The sequence below is a fragment of the Entelurus aequoreus genome, linkage group LG22 (assembly GCF_033978785.1).
Source record: "Entelurus aequoreus isolate RoL-2023_Sb linkage group LG22, RoL_Eaeq_v1.1, whole genome shotgun sequence".
NCBI classification, from domain to species: domain Eukaryota; kingdom Metazoa; phylum Chordata; class Actinopteri; order Syngnathiformes; family Syngnathidae; genus Entelurus; species Entelurus aequoreus.
In genome coordinates, this window is record NC_084752.1 from 20,716,836 (window position 1) to 20,734,600 (window position 17,765).

The window sequence follows — 17,765 nt, forward strand, 5'->3', positions numbered from 1 at the left end:
GGCAGTAATTCTAGACGTGCGAATACTATATTCCCTGCGCCAATTCAAGGAAATACGGTATGTGTGTGTGTGTATACAGTATATGTATATACTGTATATACTCCAGTATTGAGCACGGTCTAACGAATAAACCACAGAAACCCCAACATAACAAGGGGTAATGGCTCAGCAATCTGTTTATTATTGAAACAAAACAACAACAGTACACCAAGCTTAAATGCACACACACAAAAGTCTTGTTGGTGCGCTCCAAAACGTTAACCATCATGTTACTACAATAAAAAACAAAACGGAAAATAATTTTACCTTTGTGTCGGCTCAGATTTGTAGCATTGTTGAACAATCTGGGAGCAGTGACTTCACGTGGTCACCGCTAGCGTTAGCAGAAACGAGCAGTGTGAGGCGATCCTTCGTCGGCTTGTGTCCCGGTAGTGCCTTATCCTTCGCTGTCATAAAGGTCTTCTGTGGCATCTTTTTTGGTCTCATCAGAATTAAGGACTTGCTGTGGAACAAAGACCCCTTCGCAGATAAAATCCTCAAACTGAAGGTGCTGCAAGCTAGCTCAAAGCGGTTGCCAAGCAATCTGAAGCTATACAGCGAGACTGTGAGAGTTTGGACAGATTTGGAGCGTTTCTCATCACACAAAGTGATCTCAAAGACAGGCTGACGCAGCACAAGATACGACAATTGTGGAAATAAACTCCTCAGAAGTGCCGCTCGAGTCAAAGCTCTTTGAAATGTCTGTGCCCGTGTGTATAGGATGTGACGTCAGGGTTCTGCAATTAATTCAATTTTGGTTATAGCTTTTCACGATCATGAAACTATAATAACCGGAAAAAAAGATTAATGGGCCGCGTAGCATGCTTTCAAATTCCTGAGCTGATAACGGTTGAACAGATTAGAAGCGAATGAGTGAAAATAATCCACGTCTACTAAAAGTTTGGGAACTCAACATCGTTGCTACTGTTCTTTGACACAGCCGAGTATGCTTAATCAATAATCACTAAACTCAACACGTAACCACGGGCCGACTCACATAATTTGCCATTAAAATGGAAATTGACATAAATGTAAGTGAAATGTTGTCATTGTGAGGAGAAGAAACATTTGTTTGGGAAAAAAACGTGTCTGATACCTCTGATTCATCCCCGACACACTCCTCCGGCCCGTCCTGAACTAATCAATGTGGAGACAGCCACTTGAAACACAGACTAAAATACAAATCTTTAGTTAGCAAGAACAATCCATACACCCACAACACATCTCATCTGCGCAGCAATGACATCATACGGGCCACGTTAATCCATTCATTGTAATTCATGGCACACTTCCTCCCTTCACAGTAATAGTGCAGGGTGCCACATCCTGTCTGATTGCGCTAACAAAATAAGGGTTTCAAAAAGTACCTTCAACAAGCATAATGTAACTAGAGCACTTATTTTTACATTTACATAATTTTGTGCTCTAACCTAAAATACTGGTTAATGTTGTCCAAAGATGTTTTGCACCAATACATGTAAGGATATTTGCATTTAGTTAACAAACAATTTATAAAATTGTATTTTACGCAAAAAGCTCACATTCTATGGTGGTAAAATAGACAGAATTAAAAACAATTAAAACAGAAAAACTGAATTTTATTGTTGAAATAATATTATTTTTTACTGCTATTGTTATTTATGTAAACTATATTTGATGTTGAGTTTTGGTGGTACAATAAATACTCAAATTAATGAATAATTGTGTTTGTAATTGTGACTACAATATCTTTTAAAATAATCGTGATCATTTTTTAATAACATCTTGAACTTTGTTGAGAATAATATATTATCCATCTCATTAAGTGAATCATAACTGACCTAACTATGTATGAGAAGAAGTGTTGTATTGAGAAATTATTTACGTTACAAGATGAGAAGAGGTAGTAATTGCTATAAATTGGAAAAGGGGTAGGATTAAATAAGCTTTGCTTTTTCCTACTCCTTTTGTACCTGTTGTAAAGATAAATGAGAACATGTATGTATCATAATGTCTACACTTTCGAAATAAACTTCAACCATAACCATTATTTTTGCCATAACTTTCCAGCCCTAGGTTCTGCTTCTTTAAAACGACCATGTCCGCGTGTACAGGAAGTGATGTCATTAAAATGTCAGCCCCCGATGGCTTCAAGCGGCATGCAAAATGAATGGTTTAGCGCGATGTAAATGTTCGTAAACCGAAAAGGACACAAATAGAGGTTCCACTGTATGTATTTGTTTTTCATTACGTTTTACTTTTGTTACTGTCTTTAAAAAATCTGCATTCCAACAACATAATTTCCCAAATTTGGGATAAATAAAGTCTATTCTACCCTAGCCTATCTTATATATAGAAATAATACTTTATCCTACCCTTTCCCGTTTTTCCTCTAACCAAGTTTTAATGTCACAACCGTGCTATGTTTTTCGTCTGAGTTTAGCAGCTAACTCAACTTTTACTTACTGGTCCATGTTGACAAAACAGTCTTGTGTAAAATGTCTTGAAGAAATACACATTAAAGTATTTATTTTATAGACATCAGAGCAGGCGGGAGAGCCTGAAACAAGAAGGCATAACACTGGGGACAAGACAGCAGAGCAGAGAGAAGGGGTTTAATTGGCAGAAAGCATAAACGAGAAATGCCCAATAAGTACATCCGTAAATCTATGAAATCACAAATGGCCCACTGTTAAAAAAAAAACTGCAAAACATACCATTCAGAGGCATCCAACACTGCTTGCAAGCTCACACAATAATGCATGAGCCTTATTTGTTGAGACTTTTACATTGTTTAACACGAGTATCCAACATTGTAACAACATTAATAAGTCAGAAAAGAGGAAAATCATCATAGGTCAAGAAGGACGAAGCAGACCTTCCCCGACCAATTCTCAATGTCTCAGCAATTACTGATATTCTGTCCACTTCCCATGTCTGACATGTTCTTGTGTTACCATTTAAGGAAAGAAAAAATAAAGAATGTACAGATGAACACTCTAGATTAAATATTAAATACTGACACAAACATTATATAATGATTGAATAGATACAGGTTATGCTGTGTATATATAGTAAATAATGAGTATGGAATAAAACATTTCTGAGGTTTTGTTTTCCCTCCAAATAAAACGTAATTAAAGTCAATTATAGGGAATAGTCACTAATTGGATTAACTAAGTGTTGTTTCCTCTGACTTCGCACCTCTCCAGTTGTAACAGACGTGTGTCGTCCCAGACGGTTCCCTCCATGGTGTGGACGCGCTGCCCTGTGGGGGAGCTGGGCAGGGATCGCCCTGGCAAATAGTATATCCATATGGGCGGGACACGGGTTCAATCAGCATGTTGCCATGACATGGCTCATCTCTTGTTTTGCCAGCTTCATGTGCTCCTGTTTCCTGCTGGAGCCAATAAAAGTAAGAGTTGTCTTATTTCAATGTTTATCCTCAGATTTTACAATATTTGTTTTGATTTGTTTGATGTGGTCCACTCATGATGTTATGAGATGTTAGTGATGTGCAGCCCCCTCCTATAATTATGTAAAAAAACAAAAAAAAAATACAAACATTTTCTGAGAGTTTTGTCATGTTTGTTATAATTATTGTTTTTTTTTGTTTCTTTTCATTCTTCAGGTGTTGTGTGAGGGCTTTTACTATGCAGTGTTTGTGTGTCGGCTGCGCCCAGAGGAACAGGATGTGCTGGTAGAGTTCCCCATGGTGGAGAGGGTGGTGCAGAGAGTCCACAGGGTGCGACCACCTCAGGGCTATGCTCTGTCTCAGGACCGGCACCAGGCCCGCAAGGTCCGCATGCTGCACACGATGTTGAAGGTAAGTGAGAATACTTTCTGTGCAATTTTTTTTGTTTGCCCTCTCTGTGTTTTGCTTGCTAACATAATTGTTCTCATTTTCAGAATTTCCTGGTTTACATGTTCTTTTTGCTGGTGGTTCTGCTTCTCAACTATTCGGACTCGGCCAAAGACACACACAGCCTGAGACTGCATACTCAGTTACAACATGTGCTACATACACCTGAGTACCACAACATCAGCAGGTACAGTACATTGGTTTCTTTTGTCCCAGGTCTTTTAGTTGAGACGTGTTTTTGTTTTTGTTTTTTGCCCATCATTCACATGATATCAGACAAGCACACATATGTTTTTCTTTTTTTATGCATTCTATCTCGTAAAAAATGTTAGCAAAACAAAATATTAGTGATGCTTGCAATTAAGTTTTATAACACTGCAAATTGCATCTACAATAATAATCATAATATTCAATGAAAACCTCTTTGACAATGAGAAACAAAGGCTAGCATTATTATCTCAGATATACCAACTTAGTGGATTGCGCATCTGTACCCAATGTAGTCATCATTAAGTGTGTATGTACACACAAAAATGATCCAAAAACACATAATTGCCATACAACTACATGCAAAGAAAAAATGCTGCAATTCTACAAATGCTGCTGGATTAAATACAAATTCAAAAGAAAAATGCTGCAAATGCCAAAAACATACAAAACCTCAAATTCCTACATGAGAAAATTTCCGCAAGTTCAGGGGACAAAGCAGAAGTTAGCCAGATATGTGAGATCATCATCTTTAAAAAGACATGAGTCGGATGCTCCGAAAACAAGATGACGAAATGAAAAGAAAAACATTTCTTTGTGTTTATTAAACACAAAATCTGTTGCTTTGAATAATACGGTAAAATATTACATTTTTTTAGACAGGGATACCTCTCAGGTCTGCCACCCCTGGTAGGCTACTGTAGCTAACGTTTATGATATTTTTGCCATTTACTCTTTTTTAAATTTTTGATCCTGCAGTGTTTGTGATTGCAACATTTTTAATTTGCAGTATTTTGCTGTTACAGGAGTTTTTTGGTTTGGGAATATTTCTGCGTTAAGAGCATTTAGACGTTGCTGCACTTTCGGTCTTCAATGTATGTCCAAATCAGGGATGTGCTGATCGATTGGTTGCCGATCAGTATCAGATGATTTTCATTAAAAAGTATGTGATCAGCCATTGCTCATTTATGTTTTTTTAATGCCAATCACAAACACCGATCCCATCTGGCTGACACTATTTACTTTTAGTCCCCCGGCTGACAAGCGGCCAGCAGCCAATTATGTGGCTCCATACACAGTGTGGAGCCGCTCCCCAATATGAATAATAATCACCTCCATTACAGCAAATAAACTACATTTTCTATTTTTTTAAGTTTTATTATAACAATACATTATCACTGGAGGACGAGGCTAAACATTTTACACACCTAGAGATACCTAATAGCTAAGCTAACTGCTAAGCTCGCTTAAAACATCACCAATAAATAAGTGCTTAGTAATCTTTAAGAAGTGTAAAAAGAACCAAGTTACAGCAGAAATTAACAGGAAATTAACAAGTAATTTATAAGAGTCTAGATAGCAGACGATATAACAACAACTGTTGGCGTGTCAGCATTGTCACAGTCGGTACAAGACATGTAAGAGGAGGGCGAATCATCTATAAATTGATGGTGTCGATACCATAAGTAGTATCAGTATATAATCAATACAACAGTAATTAGATGTTTTTATTTTGTGTTGTTTTTCTTAATGGTTACAAACTCAGGTAAACAATTCCTTGAACAAAGGAGGACTTTGAGGGCAAAAAAGTAATAGAGAGTAGTTTTTGCTATTTAGTTACTGTGTACTATTGACTTTGTTTTCCTCAAACAAGTGTATGTAATAAGAAATAATAAGGAACTAGTTTAAATATTGTGTTGATATTGTTAAACTGTCAATAGGACTCACCATAAATAAATCTCACTCATTGATGGTCAGTATCAGCAGAAAACCCGAACCGTAACATCCCTAGTCCTAACACCTAATACTAAGTGTCCTGATTTCCCTTTAGCCGAAATGATGTTCTGATATGGCTGAACAAATCGTTGTTACCCCGCCTTCTGAATGACTCCTCCCTCCTGGGAGACACAGGAAGCGTGTTACTCGGCACACTGAGACTCCGACAAATCCACCAGACACAAGGTGAGATGCCCTAGTGGTCAATGTCTGTTGTGATCTGACAAAATGACCTTTATCACACATAGTGTCTGCCGTGTGATACCATTAAGATTTTGTGTGTGGTTTTTTTCAGTTGTGGCTGGTCCCAGATCAGTGGACATGTGGGCACAAGGCAGGCCTAGCATCGCAGATAATGATACTGAGACAAACTGGTAAGTTGAGCGCTAACTTATCTTTAAGGATGTTTTTAGTGTCTTCTGAAGGTGTCCTTTTGTTTTCTCTCATCTTACAAGGATGTGGCGTTTTGGTCAGAAGAGTTCAGCCACTAGCGGCACAGAATTGGTCCTCCAGCTGAACAGAAGTCTAGAAGAGGCGTCACGCTCCTTGCAGCAGCTACAGCAGCAGCACTGGCTGGACTACAGGTCGATAAAGAAACTTTGATGTGCTTCGAACACAATTTAAAAGCCACTTGTTCTGTAGTCGTGTGAACCATTTCACATTGGACTAGAAATGCATCTTGCATACCCACAACTTTTTATAACTGGATTTATTGTCCCTAAAGAATTACACTCGTTAAAACTTTGTTCTTGCAACGTGACTTATTTATCCCACTGATCCCACAATTTATGTAACCGCTAAAATCTTTAAATGATGAAAGTGAAATGAATTTTCTTTGTAATAATTTATTATTTGTGTGTGTTTGTAGGAGCCGTGCCCTGTTTGTGGAGTTCTCGCTCTACAACATCAACACAAAACTCTTGGCAGTCTTCTCTTTTGTCTTCGAGTTCCCAGTTTCTGAGCGTGCTCAGTCTAGCCTTGACCTCATCGTCATCACCTTGTGGCCAATCACAGGGCTGGATCTGCAGCTCCTTTTAATGGTAAACCATAACCATGCATACACCTCTGTCTAAAGTCCACTTTTTGATTAATTGGTGATACATCTTCATCTTTCCAGATTGTCCTTCTTGCCTTGGTGTTATATTTCCTGCTCCGAGGGGTTTTGGGTGTCCTCCAAGAGGGCTACACCTACCTGCTGTCCACCTGGAGACTGCTGGGCGTCTGTAAACTTGTGCTGGCTGCATCTGTGTGTGGCCTGCATCTTAACCGCTGCGTCGTGGCCCAACAGCAGTGGGCGTCGTACATCAAGCACCCACGGGACACCTTCACAAACTTCTACCCACTTGCAAAGCAGACTCAGACGTACACCGTCATGGCGGCCATGCTTCTTTTTATACTGGTTCTCAAGGTGAGGGGGAATTTCCAAGAAAGCAGTATTAAGTTATGTTTCTTCGAGGTAGCTATGTTACTTTGGACAGTGAAGCTTGTGGTGACTAGATGGTAGGAGTTGTCCACTGGCGTCAAAACAATGACAAGTAAAAAGAGTAAAAAGCACACTCGGCTTCTCTGTGCACTTGCGAATTAATTTTGCCTGTTCACGGACTCTTGTTTGCGCTCGCGATGTGTCTTTCTATTTTCCTACGCAAACAACATTCCACCCTTTTGGCAAGTAGGAGTGGGCATTTACCATATTTTTCGGACTATAAGTCGCTCCGGAGTATAAGTCGCACCGGCCAAAAATTCATAATAGAGAAGTAAAAAACCATATATAAGTCGTACCGGGGTATAAGTCGCATTTTTGGGGGAAATTTATTTGATAAAACCCAACACCAAGAATAGACATTTGAAAGGCAATTTAAAATAAATAAAGAATAGTGAACAACAGGCTGAATAAGTGTACGTTATATGACTCATAAATAACCAACTGAGAACGTGCCTGGTATGTTAACGTAACATATTATGGTAAGAGTCATTCAAATAACTATAACATATAGAACATGCTATACGTTTACCAAACAATCTGTCACTCCTAATCGCTAAATCCCATGAAATCTTATACGTCTAGTCTCTTACGTGAATGAGCTAAATAATATGATTTGATAGTTTACGGTAATATGTTAATAATTTCACACATAAGTCGCTCCTGAGTATAAGTCGCACCCCTGGCCAAACTATGAAAAAAACTGCGACTTATAGTCCGAAAAATACGGTATTAGACAGCCAAGCAAATCCCTTCCTCTCGGATTGGTCGCTATGATCACCTTGTCCGAGCCCTTCCTGAAGAAGAGTAGTCTTTAGAGCAAGGTTCCCCAAACTTTTTGACTCATGACGTTAAAGTGCATCCGGCAGTGGAGGCTCCTCTATGGGGTCTTGGGGCACTATGAGGTTAACCCCTTTACTACTGTTACCCCAGGTGGCCCTTGGCAAAGGCCTAGTACCTGACTGCCCCCTAGCCAGGGATACGGTGAAGACCTCAACGGCGGAGCAGGCGGAAGACGGTAGTTTTAAGAACTACCACAACGGCTACGATGGCGAAAGAAGGCTGCAGCAGAAAAGGGTCCCCAGTCGTCTTGGACTCCATGCCACTGGACCCTGACCCGATTCTGTCAAGGATCGTGTGGTGACTCTGTGCACCAGTCTCCCCACGTTAAACAAAGTCACGCACAGGCATCCTCCATAAAGGGATACACCCCTACCAGGAAGATCGTCATACTCGTTCGAGTGACCGCCGATGATATATTTTAAGTTAAAGTATCAATGATAGTCACACACACACTAGGTGTGGTGAGATTATCCTCTGCATTTGACCCATCACCCTCACCCCCTGGGAGGTGAGGAGAGCAGTGAGCAGCAGCGGTGGCCGCGCCCGGGAATCATTTATATATATATTCCTCAGGCGTTAATTGACTAAAAGAGTGCGCACTTGACGCCCGACACTGCGGCGCGAGCGCGATGATGTCGCGTTATCGATGGGAAAATGCATGTTTTGACAATATGATTTGCCTGAGCGGCTAGGAGACCCTGAGAGTAACAAGCGGTAGAAAATAGATTAGAAAGGAGAAATAAAAATAAAAAACTTGAGTAGTTTGGGTACTGCTGATCTAAACTTTACCGCTGCCAGGTATTTTTTTCTATACTTTTATCGTCATATTTTCAGAATGTGTTTGTTCTATTTTTGGCCAAAGTAAGACAAAGAAAACAATCTGAAGGGGGTTAAATCACCAAAAATGATTCCCGGGCGCGGCACCGCTGCCGCCCACTGCTCCCCTCACCTCCCAGGGGGTGAACGGAGGGATGGGTCAAATCCAGAGGACAAATTTCACCACACCTAGTGTGTGTGTGACAATCATTGGTACTTTAACTTTAATATGTAACAGCTGCCTGCGATGAGGTGGCGACTTGTCCAGGGTGTACCCCGCCTCCCGCCCGATTGTAACTGAGATAGGCTCCAGCACCCCCCCGCGACCCCGAAGGGAATAAGCGGTAGAAAATGGATGGATGGATGCCTGCGATGAGGTGGCGACTTGTCCAGGGTGTACCCCGCCTCCCGCCCGATTGTAGCTGAGATAGGCTCCAGCACCCCCCCGCGACCCCGAAGGGAATAAGCGGTAGAAAATGGATGGGATGGATGTAACAGCTGCAGCAAAGGAAAATGGCAGCATAAAATAGACAGTAGATGCAGCAGAAAATGGGCATTATAAACAAAGAGAGGTAGCTAACATAGAATTGAATTGAATTATATTTATATAGCGCTTTTCTCTAGTGACTCAAAGCGCTTTTACATAGTGAAACCCAATATCTAAGTTACATTTAAACCAGTGTGGGTGGCACTGGGAGCAGGTGGGTAAAGTGTCTTGCCCAAGGACACAACAGCAGTGACTAGGATGGCGGAAGCAGGGATCGAACCTGCAACCCTCAAGTTGCTGGCACGGCCACTCTACCAACCGAGCTATACCACCGGTTGGTAAGCGGTCGGACAAACTAAAAAAAAAAAACTTGAGACTTACGGCGGGCCGAATTTTGGACGCCGTAGTTTGGGGACCCGGGCTTTAGAGCCTAAAGCGGGGCTATTCAACTGGTGTCCTAGAGCCAAAGGGCCCCCGTTTTCAGAAAAAACTTGTGAGACACAAAACATTTTGTTGCAAATTCCTAAAAAAATGGATTAAAGTACCAATGATTGTCACACACACACTAGGTGTGGTGAAATTTGTCCTCTGCATTTGACCCATCCCTTTGTTCACCCCCTGGGAGGTGAGAGGAGCAGTGGGCAGCAGCGGTGCCACGCCCGGGAATCATTTTTGGTGATTTAACCCCCAATTTAACCCCAACCCTTGATGCGGAGTGCCAAGCAGAGAGGTAATGGGTCCCATTTTTATAGTCTTTGGTATGACTCGGCCGGGGTTTGAACTGACAACCTACCGATCTCAGGGAGGACACTCTAACCACTAGGCCACTGAAAAACCAGTAGAGTGCTCCTTACATCAGTGTGAACACATTGGCAGATCCTTTAATTGACATTTTAACCTTGCTAGCAAACATAGAACACTTAAGTCCAAACCTGTGTTTTACGTAATTTAGGCGGGCCTCAAGGCACCCTTTTAAGTAACTATGGTGTTGCTGTAGCTTGTTTACTTCCAATGCAGTCAGTAGTCATTTGTTCAACTTTTTTAGTTATACTAGTGGTGTTCCTCAAGGTCCCAATTTAGGTCCTCTCTTTTTCATCATTTGGCCCGTGAGTTTGGTTCCAAAAATTGGTGAGACTCACATTTTTGCAGCAGATTCTTAAAAACAGTAGAGGGCTGTCAGCTAATTTGCAGAATGTACTTAAAAACAGACAAAATAAATAGACTAATATGAAATGTCTGCTGTAGAGCACACTGGTTCTTTGAAATATAAAAAATAAGAATGATAGTGAAGGGAGAAATCCAGGCCCCAAATACTTGGCTTTCTGGAAATGTGGGCCCCAATACTAATCAGTTGAATATTCCTGGTCTACAAAGTAACCAATCAGAAAGGTGGAGAGTTTCTGGGCCGCTCCTAATGCCAAAAGGGTGGGACTGAGCGTGTAAAGAAAGATGTCGCGAGTGTAAACATAGTCCTGGTGTGAGCAAAAAGTTGCCGAGCGTGCATAGAGAGTCTGTGTGCGTGCAAAATGAGTCTGCGCGCACAGTGTTTCGTTTTTACACGTAACAATTTTGGCACTGTTTTGACGCCATGTTATCTCAATTACAAAAGTAGTGTATTATTGCTAAGTGGCTCATTAATACGTGTGCAAAGTATTTCATAAAAAACTACATTTTGTACATGAAAGCAAATCAATATACGCACTAAAGTATATTGACAGTGGAAGCGTGTGTTTTACAAAAAGATTAGTTGCATTGACACTGTGGTACATCCTACATGTGATTCTCACCTTTGTAAACATGCACACTTCACTACTTGTCATGCAACAAATAGTTTTTTAGTCAGCCGCAAGTATTTTGTGTGAGCAAACTGTCAGCGATTACTGTTGGCAGTGCAGCGCAACACGTGGACAACATCTGCTGAGTCAATGTTCTGCAATAAACGCATAAATCAGAGGACGATGCCTTTTAATATGTTGGAAGTTTTCCTTTAATACATTTTGTTCCCTCCGTGTGATCATGCAGGCCTCCCATCAGTTGCGCTTCCTGCGAGAGTGGGCCGTCTTTGGAAGAGCTCTGCGGCGCTCGGTCTGGGAGTTGCTGGGTGTCGCTCTCGCCTTGCTGCTGATGTTTTTGGCATACTCACATGCAGGACACCTGGTCAGTGTTTATCCCTCTAATGTGCACTACTTTCTATAAATAGAAATGAACATAACATTCTTCTTCATGCCTTATCCTGACATTTTTTTCATAACGCGTGTAGTCATCAGGCCCGATCTGTGGAAATACTGCAGCAAGGTTTAACAACAATAGATTTACATTCACTTTACAATTAAATGTAAAGTTTATTATTCTTTACAGCATCTAGTTTAGGACATGTGTGTTGCATTTTCATACATTTCACACTTAATCCTGCACAATACAATAAATAGGGTTGGGTATGGTTTGCAAATTGGTTCTTTGAAAAGGTTCTTTAAACTAAGACAAATATACAAATGCATTCATGCTCGCGCCGCCATCCTCACGTTTATGTTTCGCTTTAAGATTATACATTTGTCGCTGCAACACTAATTACTTCAGTTTTATCTAAAGTTCCGATGAGGTTTATTTTGAAGCGAAAATGGGCGCCTGAGCACATCGCTCAAACTATGACTGATGTGTGACGTGATCACTGACGTGCTGCCTTCAGGCATCGGTCAAAACATACACTTTGATTAGTCATCATTCATGTATTGTAACACAATCATTTTTTTTAATTAATCACATGCGTTAAGGCAGGGGTGTCAAACTCATTTGAGATCGGAGGCCACATGGAGAAAAATCTTCTCTCAAGTGGGCCAGACTGGTAAAATCACAGCACGATAACTTAAAAATAAAAACAACTTCTGATTGTTTTCTGTGTTTAGAAATAGAACAAGCACATTCTGAAAATGTACAAATCATTTACACTTACATGTTGCGGTTAATAGTATTCTATCTTTATTTGTCGTTATTTATACTTTCTGAATATATTATGTCAGGGGTGTCCAAACTTTTTCCACTGAGGGCCGCACACTGAAAAATCAAAGCAAGCGGGGGCCATTTTGATATTTTTTATTTTAAAAACCAATACAATATATGTATAAAAAAGATACATTTAGTCCTCCACTCAGACTTGATCCCAGGGACCCCAAAAGGTTTTGGTCAAAAAAAATATTACAAATGTGTCATTATTTAGTATTATTATTATTCAAGGTTTAAATCTCTAGATCAACATTAGGTCTATCTGTCAATACAACGCTTTTAAAGATTTAAGTTGTATGCCATTTTTGTCAAGGAAAACCGTGTTTTTTTTATGGAAAAAACACAAAATATGCAATATTTTCCCCCAATAAAATTTTAAAGTGGAATATTTGAGATTATATAATAATTGGAGTCTTAAAAAGGTCAATAACTCATAACAACATTGATTTTAATTCATTATTTTTTGGAGCAATGACACTTAAAAAAAAAAAAAGTCCCACTAAAATTATTGGGGATCCAAAAGGGTACTGCTCAGTAAAGTTTAAAAAAATAAATCCAACATTTTTTTAAACTTTTACCACAGTAGTCTCAAGATCAACTTCAGATCTATCCGTCAATTATAAGTTTTATTGTTGTTTATGTTTTTTGTTTGTTCTTTTTAGGCCCTTCTTTAAAAAACTTTGTTTTTTAAATGGCAACCAAAAAATATGCAACATTTTCCCCCCAAAATATCTCAAAGTGGAATATTTAATGTGAAGTAAATGGAGACTTGAATAGGTCAATAATTCATAATAACATTGATTTTGATTCATTATTATTTTTTAAAGAAAGAAACAGCCTGCATGGCAGCTTTGTGTTATTAGAGTAAATAATGCAACATTTTCTTGATACATTTCACCTGTTTGCTCTTTTATACCACTTTTTATGTTTTTTATTTTGTTTTATTTTATTTTTCATCATATTTTTAGAATGTGCAGTGGGGCCGTTAAAAAATTACCTGCGGGCCGCATTTTGGACACCCCTGTATTATGTGATAATGTTCATCAGTCAAATCCTTGGTGTTAAGTTTCAATCTTTGAAGATTAAAAAAAATATCAAAATCAAATTAAAGTATCTTATTTATGTAGTTTGCTTATTTTCCTCGACTAACATAACTTTTACCTGGCACACCCAGGACCGCCCCTCCCTATACTCAGATCACATGCTTACATGTAAAATGTCATGGTGCCTCATATGAAATTATACCTAGCTGCTTCCTGCTCCATCACTGGGAAGAATATAACGACTGATGTAATGACCACACAGTCCCATTGGGTCCTGTGGCGCACAGAGTTAGTACTTGTCCTGAAGGCAGTGGTTGCAGGTTCAAATCCCAGTCGTAGTTGAGGGAGGAAGGTTTATAAATGTATGTTTTAATGATGTTAAAATTGTACTTTTACACTAAAAATGTTTTTAGTCATTCGTTTGTTTTAGTACACAACATGCAAAATTAAATTAGTTTGATTAAAATGAGCATACAAATGGTTTTACATAGATAAAAAAGTGTGACTAAAATTTGTAACGGCTCCAATCTCGCCTGGGGCAGCTGTGGGCACACCTGCTAGAATGCATGCAAAACCAGCCAAACAATAAATTAACAAGCAACAACAATTCACTGTTACTTGAAAAGCCAAAGCAGAATGTAACCTTCATTGAACTTTCTTTTTTTTGGCTCTCTTCACTCAAAAAAAAAAAAAAAGTTTCTTTCATTATGAGTTGTTTTTTTTTTGTTGCTTTTACATACTTGCAACAGATGTTGCATTGATGTCGTGTAACGTCTAACAAAGTTATTTTCACACACACACGCAACAACGTCTGCTGTGTCAACTTGATTCACTTGTGCTCCTGCAGCTTTGCTTCAATTTAGAAATAACAGTCAACTATTCAGCCTCAAGCAGTCTTTGCATAGCACCGTCTGTCGTTATCACTGACCGGTAATCACACTGAGAATTGTCCAACACTGTTATGCAAAACTCTTGTATGTTTTGTGTTTTTAAAAACCTCTTAAGGCCCAAGCGGTTTGTTTACATGCTTTTTTTATTTCACTTTGCTATTTGGGCTTATTGGACCCTAATTAGAATAAAAACTAAGAATCAAGTTTTGATATGATGTACTTATTTCATAAGTACACAAACGTGTACTTCATGTTTAGTGACATGCTAATTCTTATTTTTACACTGTTTTTTTCCAAATCCCATTGTATGTTATACTCTTCTGACACCACCAGATGGCAGTATAAGTGTACACATAAGCGGCCATAAGACCCCAATTCAGTAGTGTACACAATTTTGGAAATAAGCGCTAAAAGGTGCTGTCCACGCATGTGGCCACTAAGCCTTTAGAGGTTTTTAAAGGACCGTATTTTACGGAGTAAAAGTCGCACCGGCCGAAAATGCATAATAAAGAAGGAAAAAAACATACATAAGTCGCACTGGAGTATAAGTCGCATTTTTTGGGGGAAATTTATTTGATAAAACCCAACACCAAGAATAGACATTTGAAAGGCAATTTTAAATAAATAAAGAATAGTGAACAACAGGCTGAATAAGTGTACGTTATATGAGGCATAAATAACCAACTGAGAACGTGCCTGGTATGTTAATGTAACATATTATGGTAAAACTCATTCAAATAACTATAACGTATAGAACATGCTATATGTTTACCAAACAATCTGTCACTCCTAATCGCTAAATCCCATGACATCTTATACGTCTAGTCTCTTACGTGAATGAGCTAAATAATATTATTTGATATTTCACGGTAATGTGTTAATAATTTCACACATAAGTCGCTCCTATGAAACTATGAAAAAAACTGCGACTTATGGTCAGAAAAATACGGTACATCAAATATATATAATAAACACGCCGCTGTAATTGTAATTTTTCCATGCAAATGATGTCTACCAACCATTTTCCTTCTTCTCTCCAGCTCTACCACTCCGTATTTGATGGCTACGGCAGCGTCGGCGCCACCTGTCTGTCCTTGTTGGGGGCCGGTGGGCGTGGCCTGTTGTCGTGGGGACCTTCTCAGTCGCTAACCGGTCCGTCAAGCACCGTCTCGACGTTGGTGTTCCACGCCAGCTTCGCCGTGCTGCGCTTGGTCTTGCTGTGGTTGGTCGCCTCCGTTTTACTGAGGAACTACCGGCGTGGACGTGCCGAGTTGTACCGCCCGGCCGTGGATCTGCAAGACTACGAGATGGTGGAGCTGTTCCTCAGGAGACTGAAAATGTGGATGGGTCTCAGCAGAGCCAAGGAGGTACTACTCTTGTTTTGACAAGTTCGGGCCTGATTTACCAAAGGTTTTCTTGTACTAAAACACGTGCAAACCTGATAGCACACTACTAAACGTGTGCAAAGTGGATTGCGTCTGTTAAGTGAGCAGAATAAGGCGTGCAATCCATTTTGCAAAATATATGCTGATCATCAACACGCCCACTATACAGGGAGGAGAAAATGTACAAATAATTCAAGCTGCAAACAGCGTTGAGAGTGCCCTCGCACCACTGTGCAACGAGGGGTTTACATGAGTCCTTGCCAATGCTTTTCTAATTTCCCACCACAATATTGATTTGTCATGATCAGTACCCAACCTTAAAGGCCTACTGAAACCCACTACTACCGACCACGCAGTCTGATAGTTTATATATCAATGATGAAATCTTAACATTGCAACACATGCCAATACGGCCGGGTTAACTTATAAGGTGCAATTTTGAATTTCCCGCTAAACTTCCGGTTGAAAATGTCTATGTATGATGACGTAAGCGCGTGACGTCACTAGCTAAACGGAAGTATTAGTACCCCATTGAATCCAATACAAAAAAGCTCTGTTTTCATCTCAAAATTCCACAGTATTCTGGACATCTGTGTTGGTGAATCTTTTGCAATTTGTTTAATGAACAATGAAGACTGCAAAGAAGAAAGTTGTAGGTGGGATCGGTGTATTACGGGCTGGCTGTAGCAACACAACCAGGAAGACTTTGACTTGGATAGCAGACGCGCTATCCGACGCTAGCCGCCGACCGCACGGATGATCGGGTGAAGTCCTTCGTCCTTCCGTCGATCGCTGGAACGCAGGTGAGCACGGGTGCTGATGAGCAGATGAGGGCTGGCTGGCATAGGTGGAGCGCTAATGTTTTTATCGTAGCTCTGTGAGGTCCCGTTGCTAAGTTAGCTTCAATGGCGTCGTCAGCAACAGCATTTTTAAGCTTCGCCAAGCTGGAAAGCATTAACCGTGTAGTTACAGGTCCATGGTTTAATAGTATTGTTGGTCTTTTGTCTATCCTTCCAGTCAGGGGTTTATTTATTTTGTTTCTATCTGCATTTAAGCACGATGCTATCACGTTAGCTCCGTAGCTAAAGTGTTTCGCCGATGTATTGTCGTGGAGATAAAAGTCACTGTGAATGTCCATTTCGCGTTCTCGACTCTCATTTTCAAGAGGATATAATATCCGAGGTGGTTTAAAATACAAATCCGTGATCCACAATAGAAAAAGGAGAAAGTGTGTAATCCAATGAGCCCTTGTACCTAAGTTACGGTCAGAGCGAAAAAAGATACGTCCTGCACGGCACGCTAGTCCTTCACTCTCACGTTCCTCATCCACGAATCTTTCATCCTCGCTCAAATTAACGGGGTAATCGTCGCTTTCTCGGTCCGAATCTCTCTTGCTGCTGGTGTAAACAATAGGGAAATGTGAGCAGCCCTCCAGCTTGTGACGTCATGCTACTTCCGGTACAGGCAAGGCTTTTTTTTATCAGCGACCAAAAGTTGCGAACTTTATCGTCGTTGTTCTCCTTTCAGCAAAAATATGGCAATATCGCGAAATGATCAAGTATGACACATAGAATGGATCTGCTATCCCCGTTTAAATTTTAAAAAATCATTTCAGTAGGCCTTTGAAGGCCTACTGAAATTAGATAAAGTTCGCAACTTTTGGTCGCTGATAAAAAAAGCCTTGCCTGTACCGGAAGTAGCGTGACGTCACAGGTTGTGGAGCGCCTCACATCTGCACATTGTTTACAATCATGGCCACAAGCAGCGAGAGCGATTCGGACGGAGGAAGCGACGATTACCCCATTAATTTGAGCGAGGATGAAAGATTTGTGGATGAGGAAAGTGAGAGTGAAGGACTAAAGGGCAGTGGAAGCGATTCAGATAGGGAAGATGCTGTGAGAGGCGGGTGGGACCTGATATTCAGCTGGGAATGACTACAACAGTAAATAAACACAAGA

General features: G+C 40.2%; 1 protein-coding gene across 1 annotated transcript in view; it reads left to right on the top strand.

Annotated features, from left to right (window-relative positions):
- pkd1a (polycystic kidney disease 1a) overlaps positions 1 to 17,765 on the top strand; it is a 137,832-nt gene that overhangs the window by 112,310 nt on the left and 7,757 nt on the right. Inside the window, exons 47-56 of the mRNA XM_062032740.1 lie at positions 3,231 to 3,433; positions 3,650 to 3,844; positions 3,928 to 4,067; positions 5,919 to 6,049; positions 6,159 to 6,237; positions 6,319 to 6,447; positions 6,732 to 6,903; positions 6,981 to 7,271; positions 11,512 to 11,646; positions 15,463 to 15,789. Of these exons, the coding sequence (XP_061888724.1) occupies positions 3,231 to 3,433; positions 3,650 to 3,844; positions 3,928 to 4,067; positions 5,919 to 6,049; positions 6,159 to 6,237; positions 6,319 to 6,447; positions 6,732 to 6,903; positions 6,981 to 7,271; positions 11,512 to 11,646; positions 15,463 to 15,789 (1,802 nt within the window). The remainder of the gene's footprint in view (positions 1 to 3,230; positions 3,434 to 3,649; positions 3,845 to 3,927; positions 4,068 to 5,918; positions 6,050 to 6,158; positions 6,238 to 6,318; positions 6,448 to 6,731; positions 6,904 to 6,980; positions 7,272 to 11,511; positions 11,647 to 15,462; positions 15,790 to 17,765) is intronic.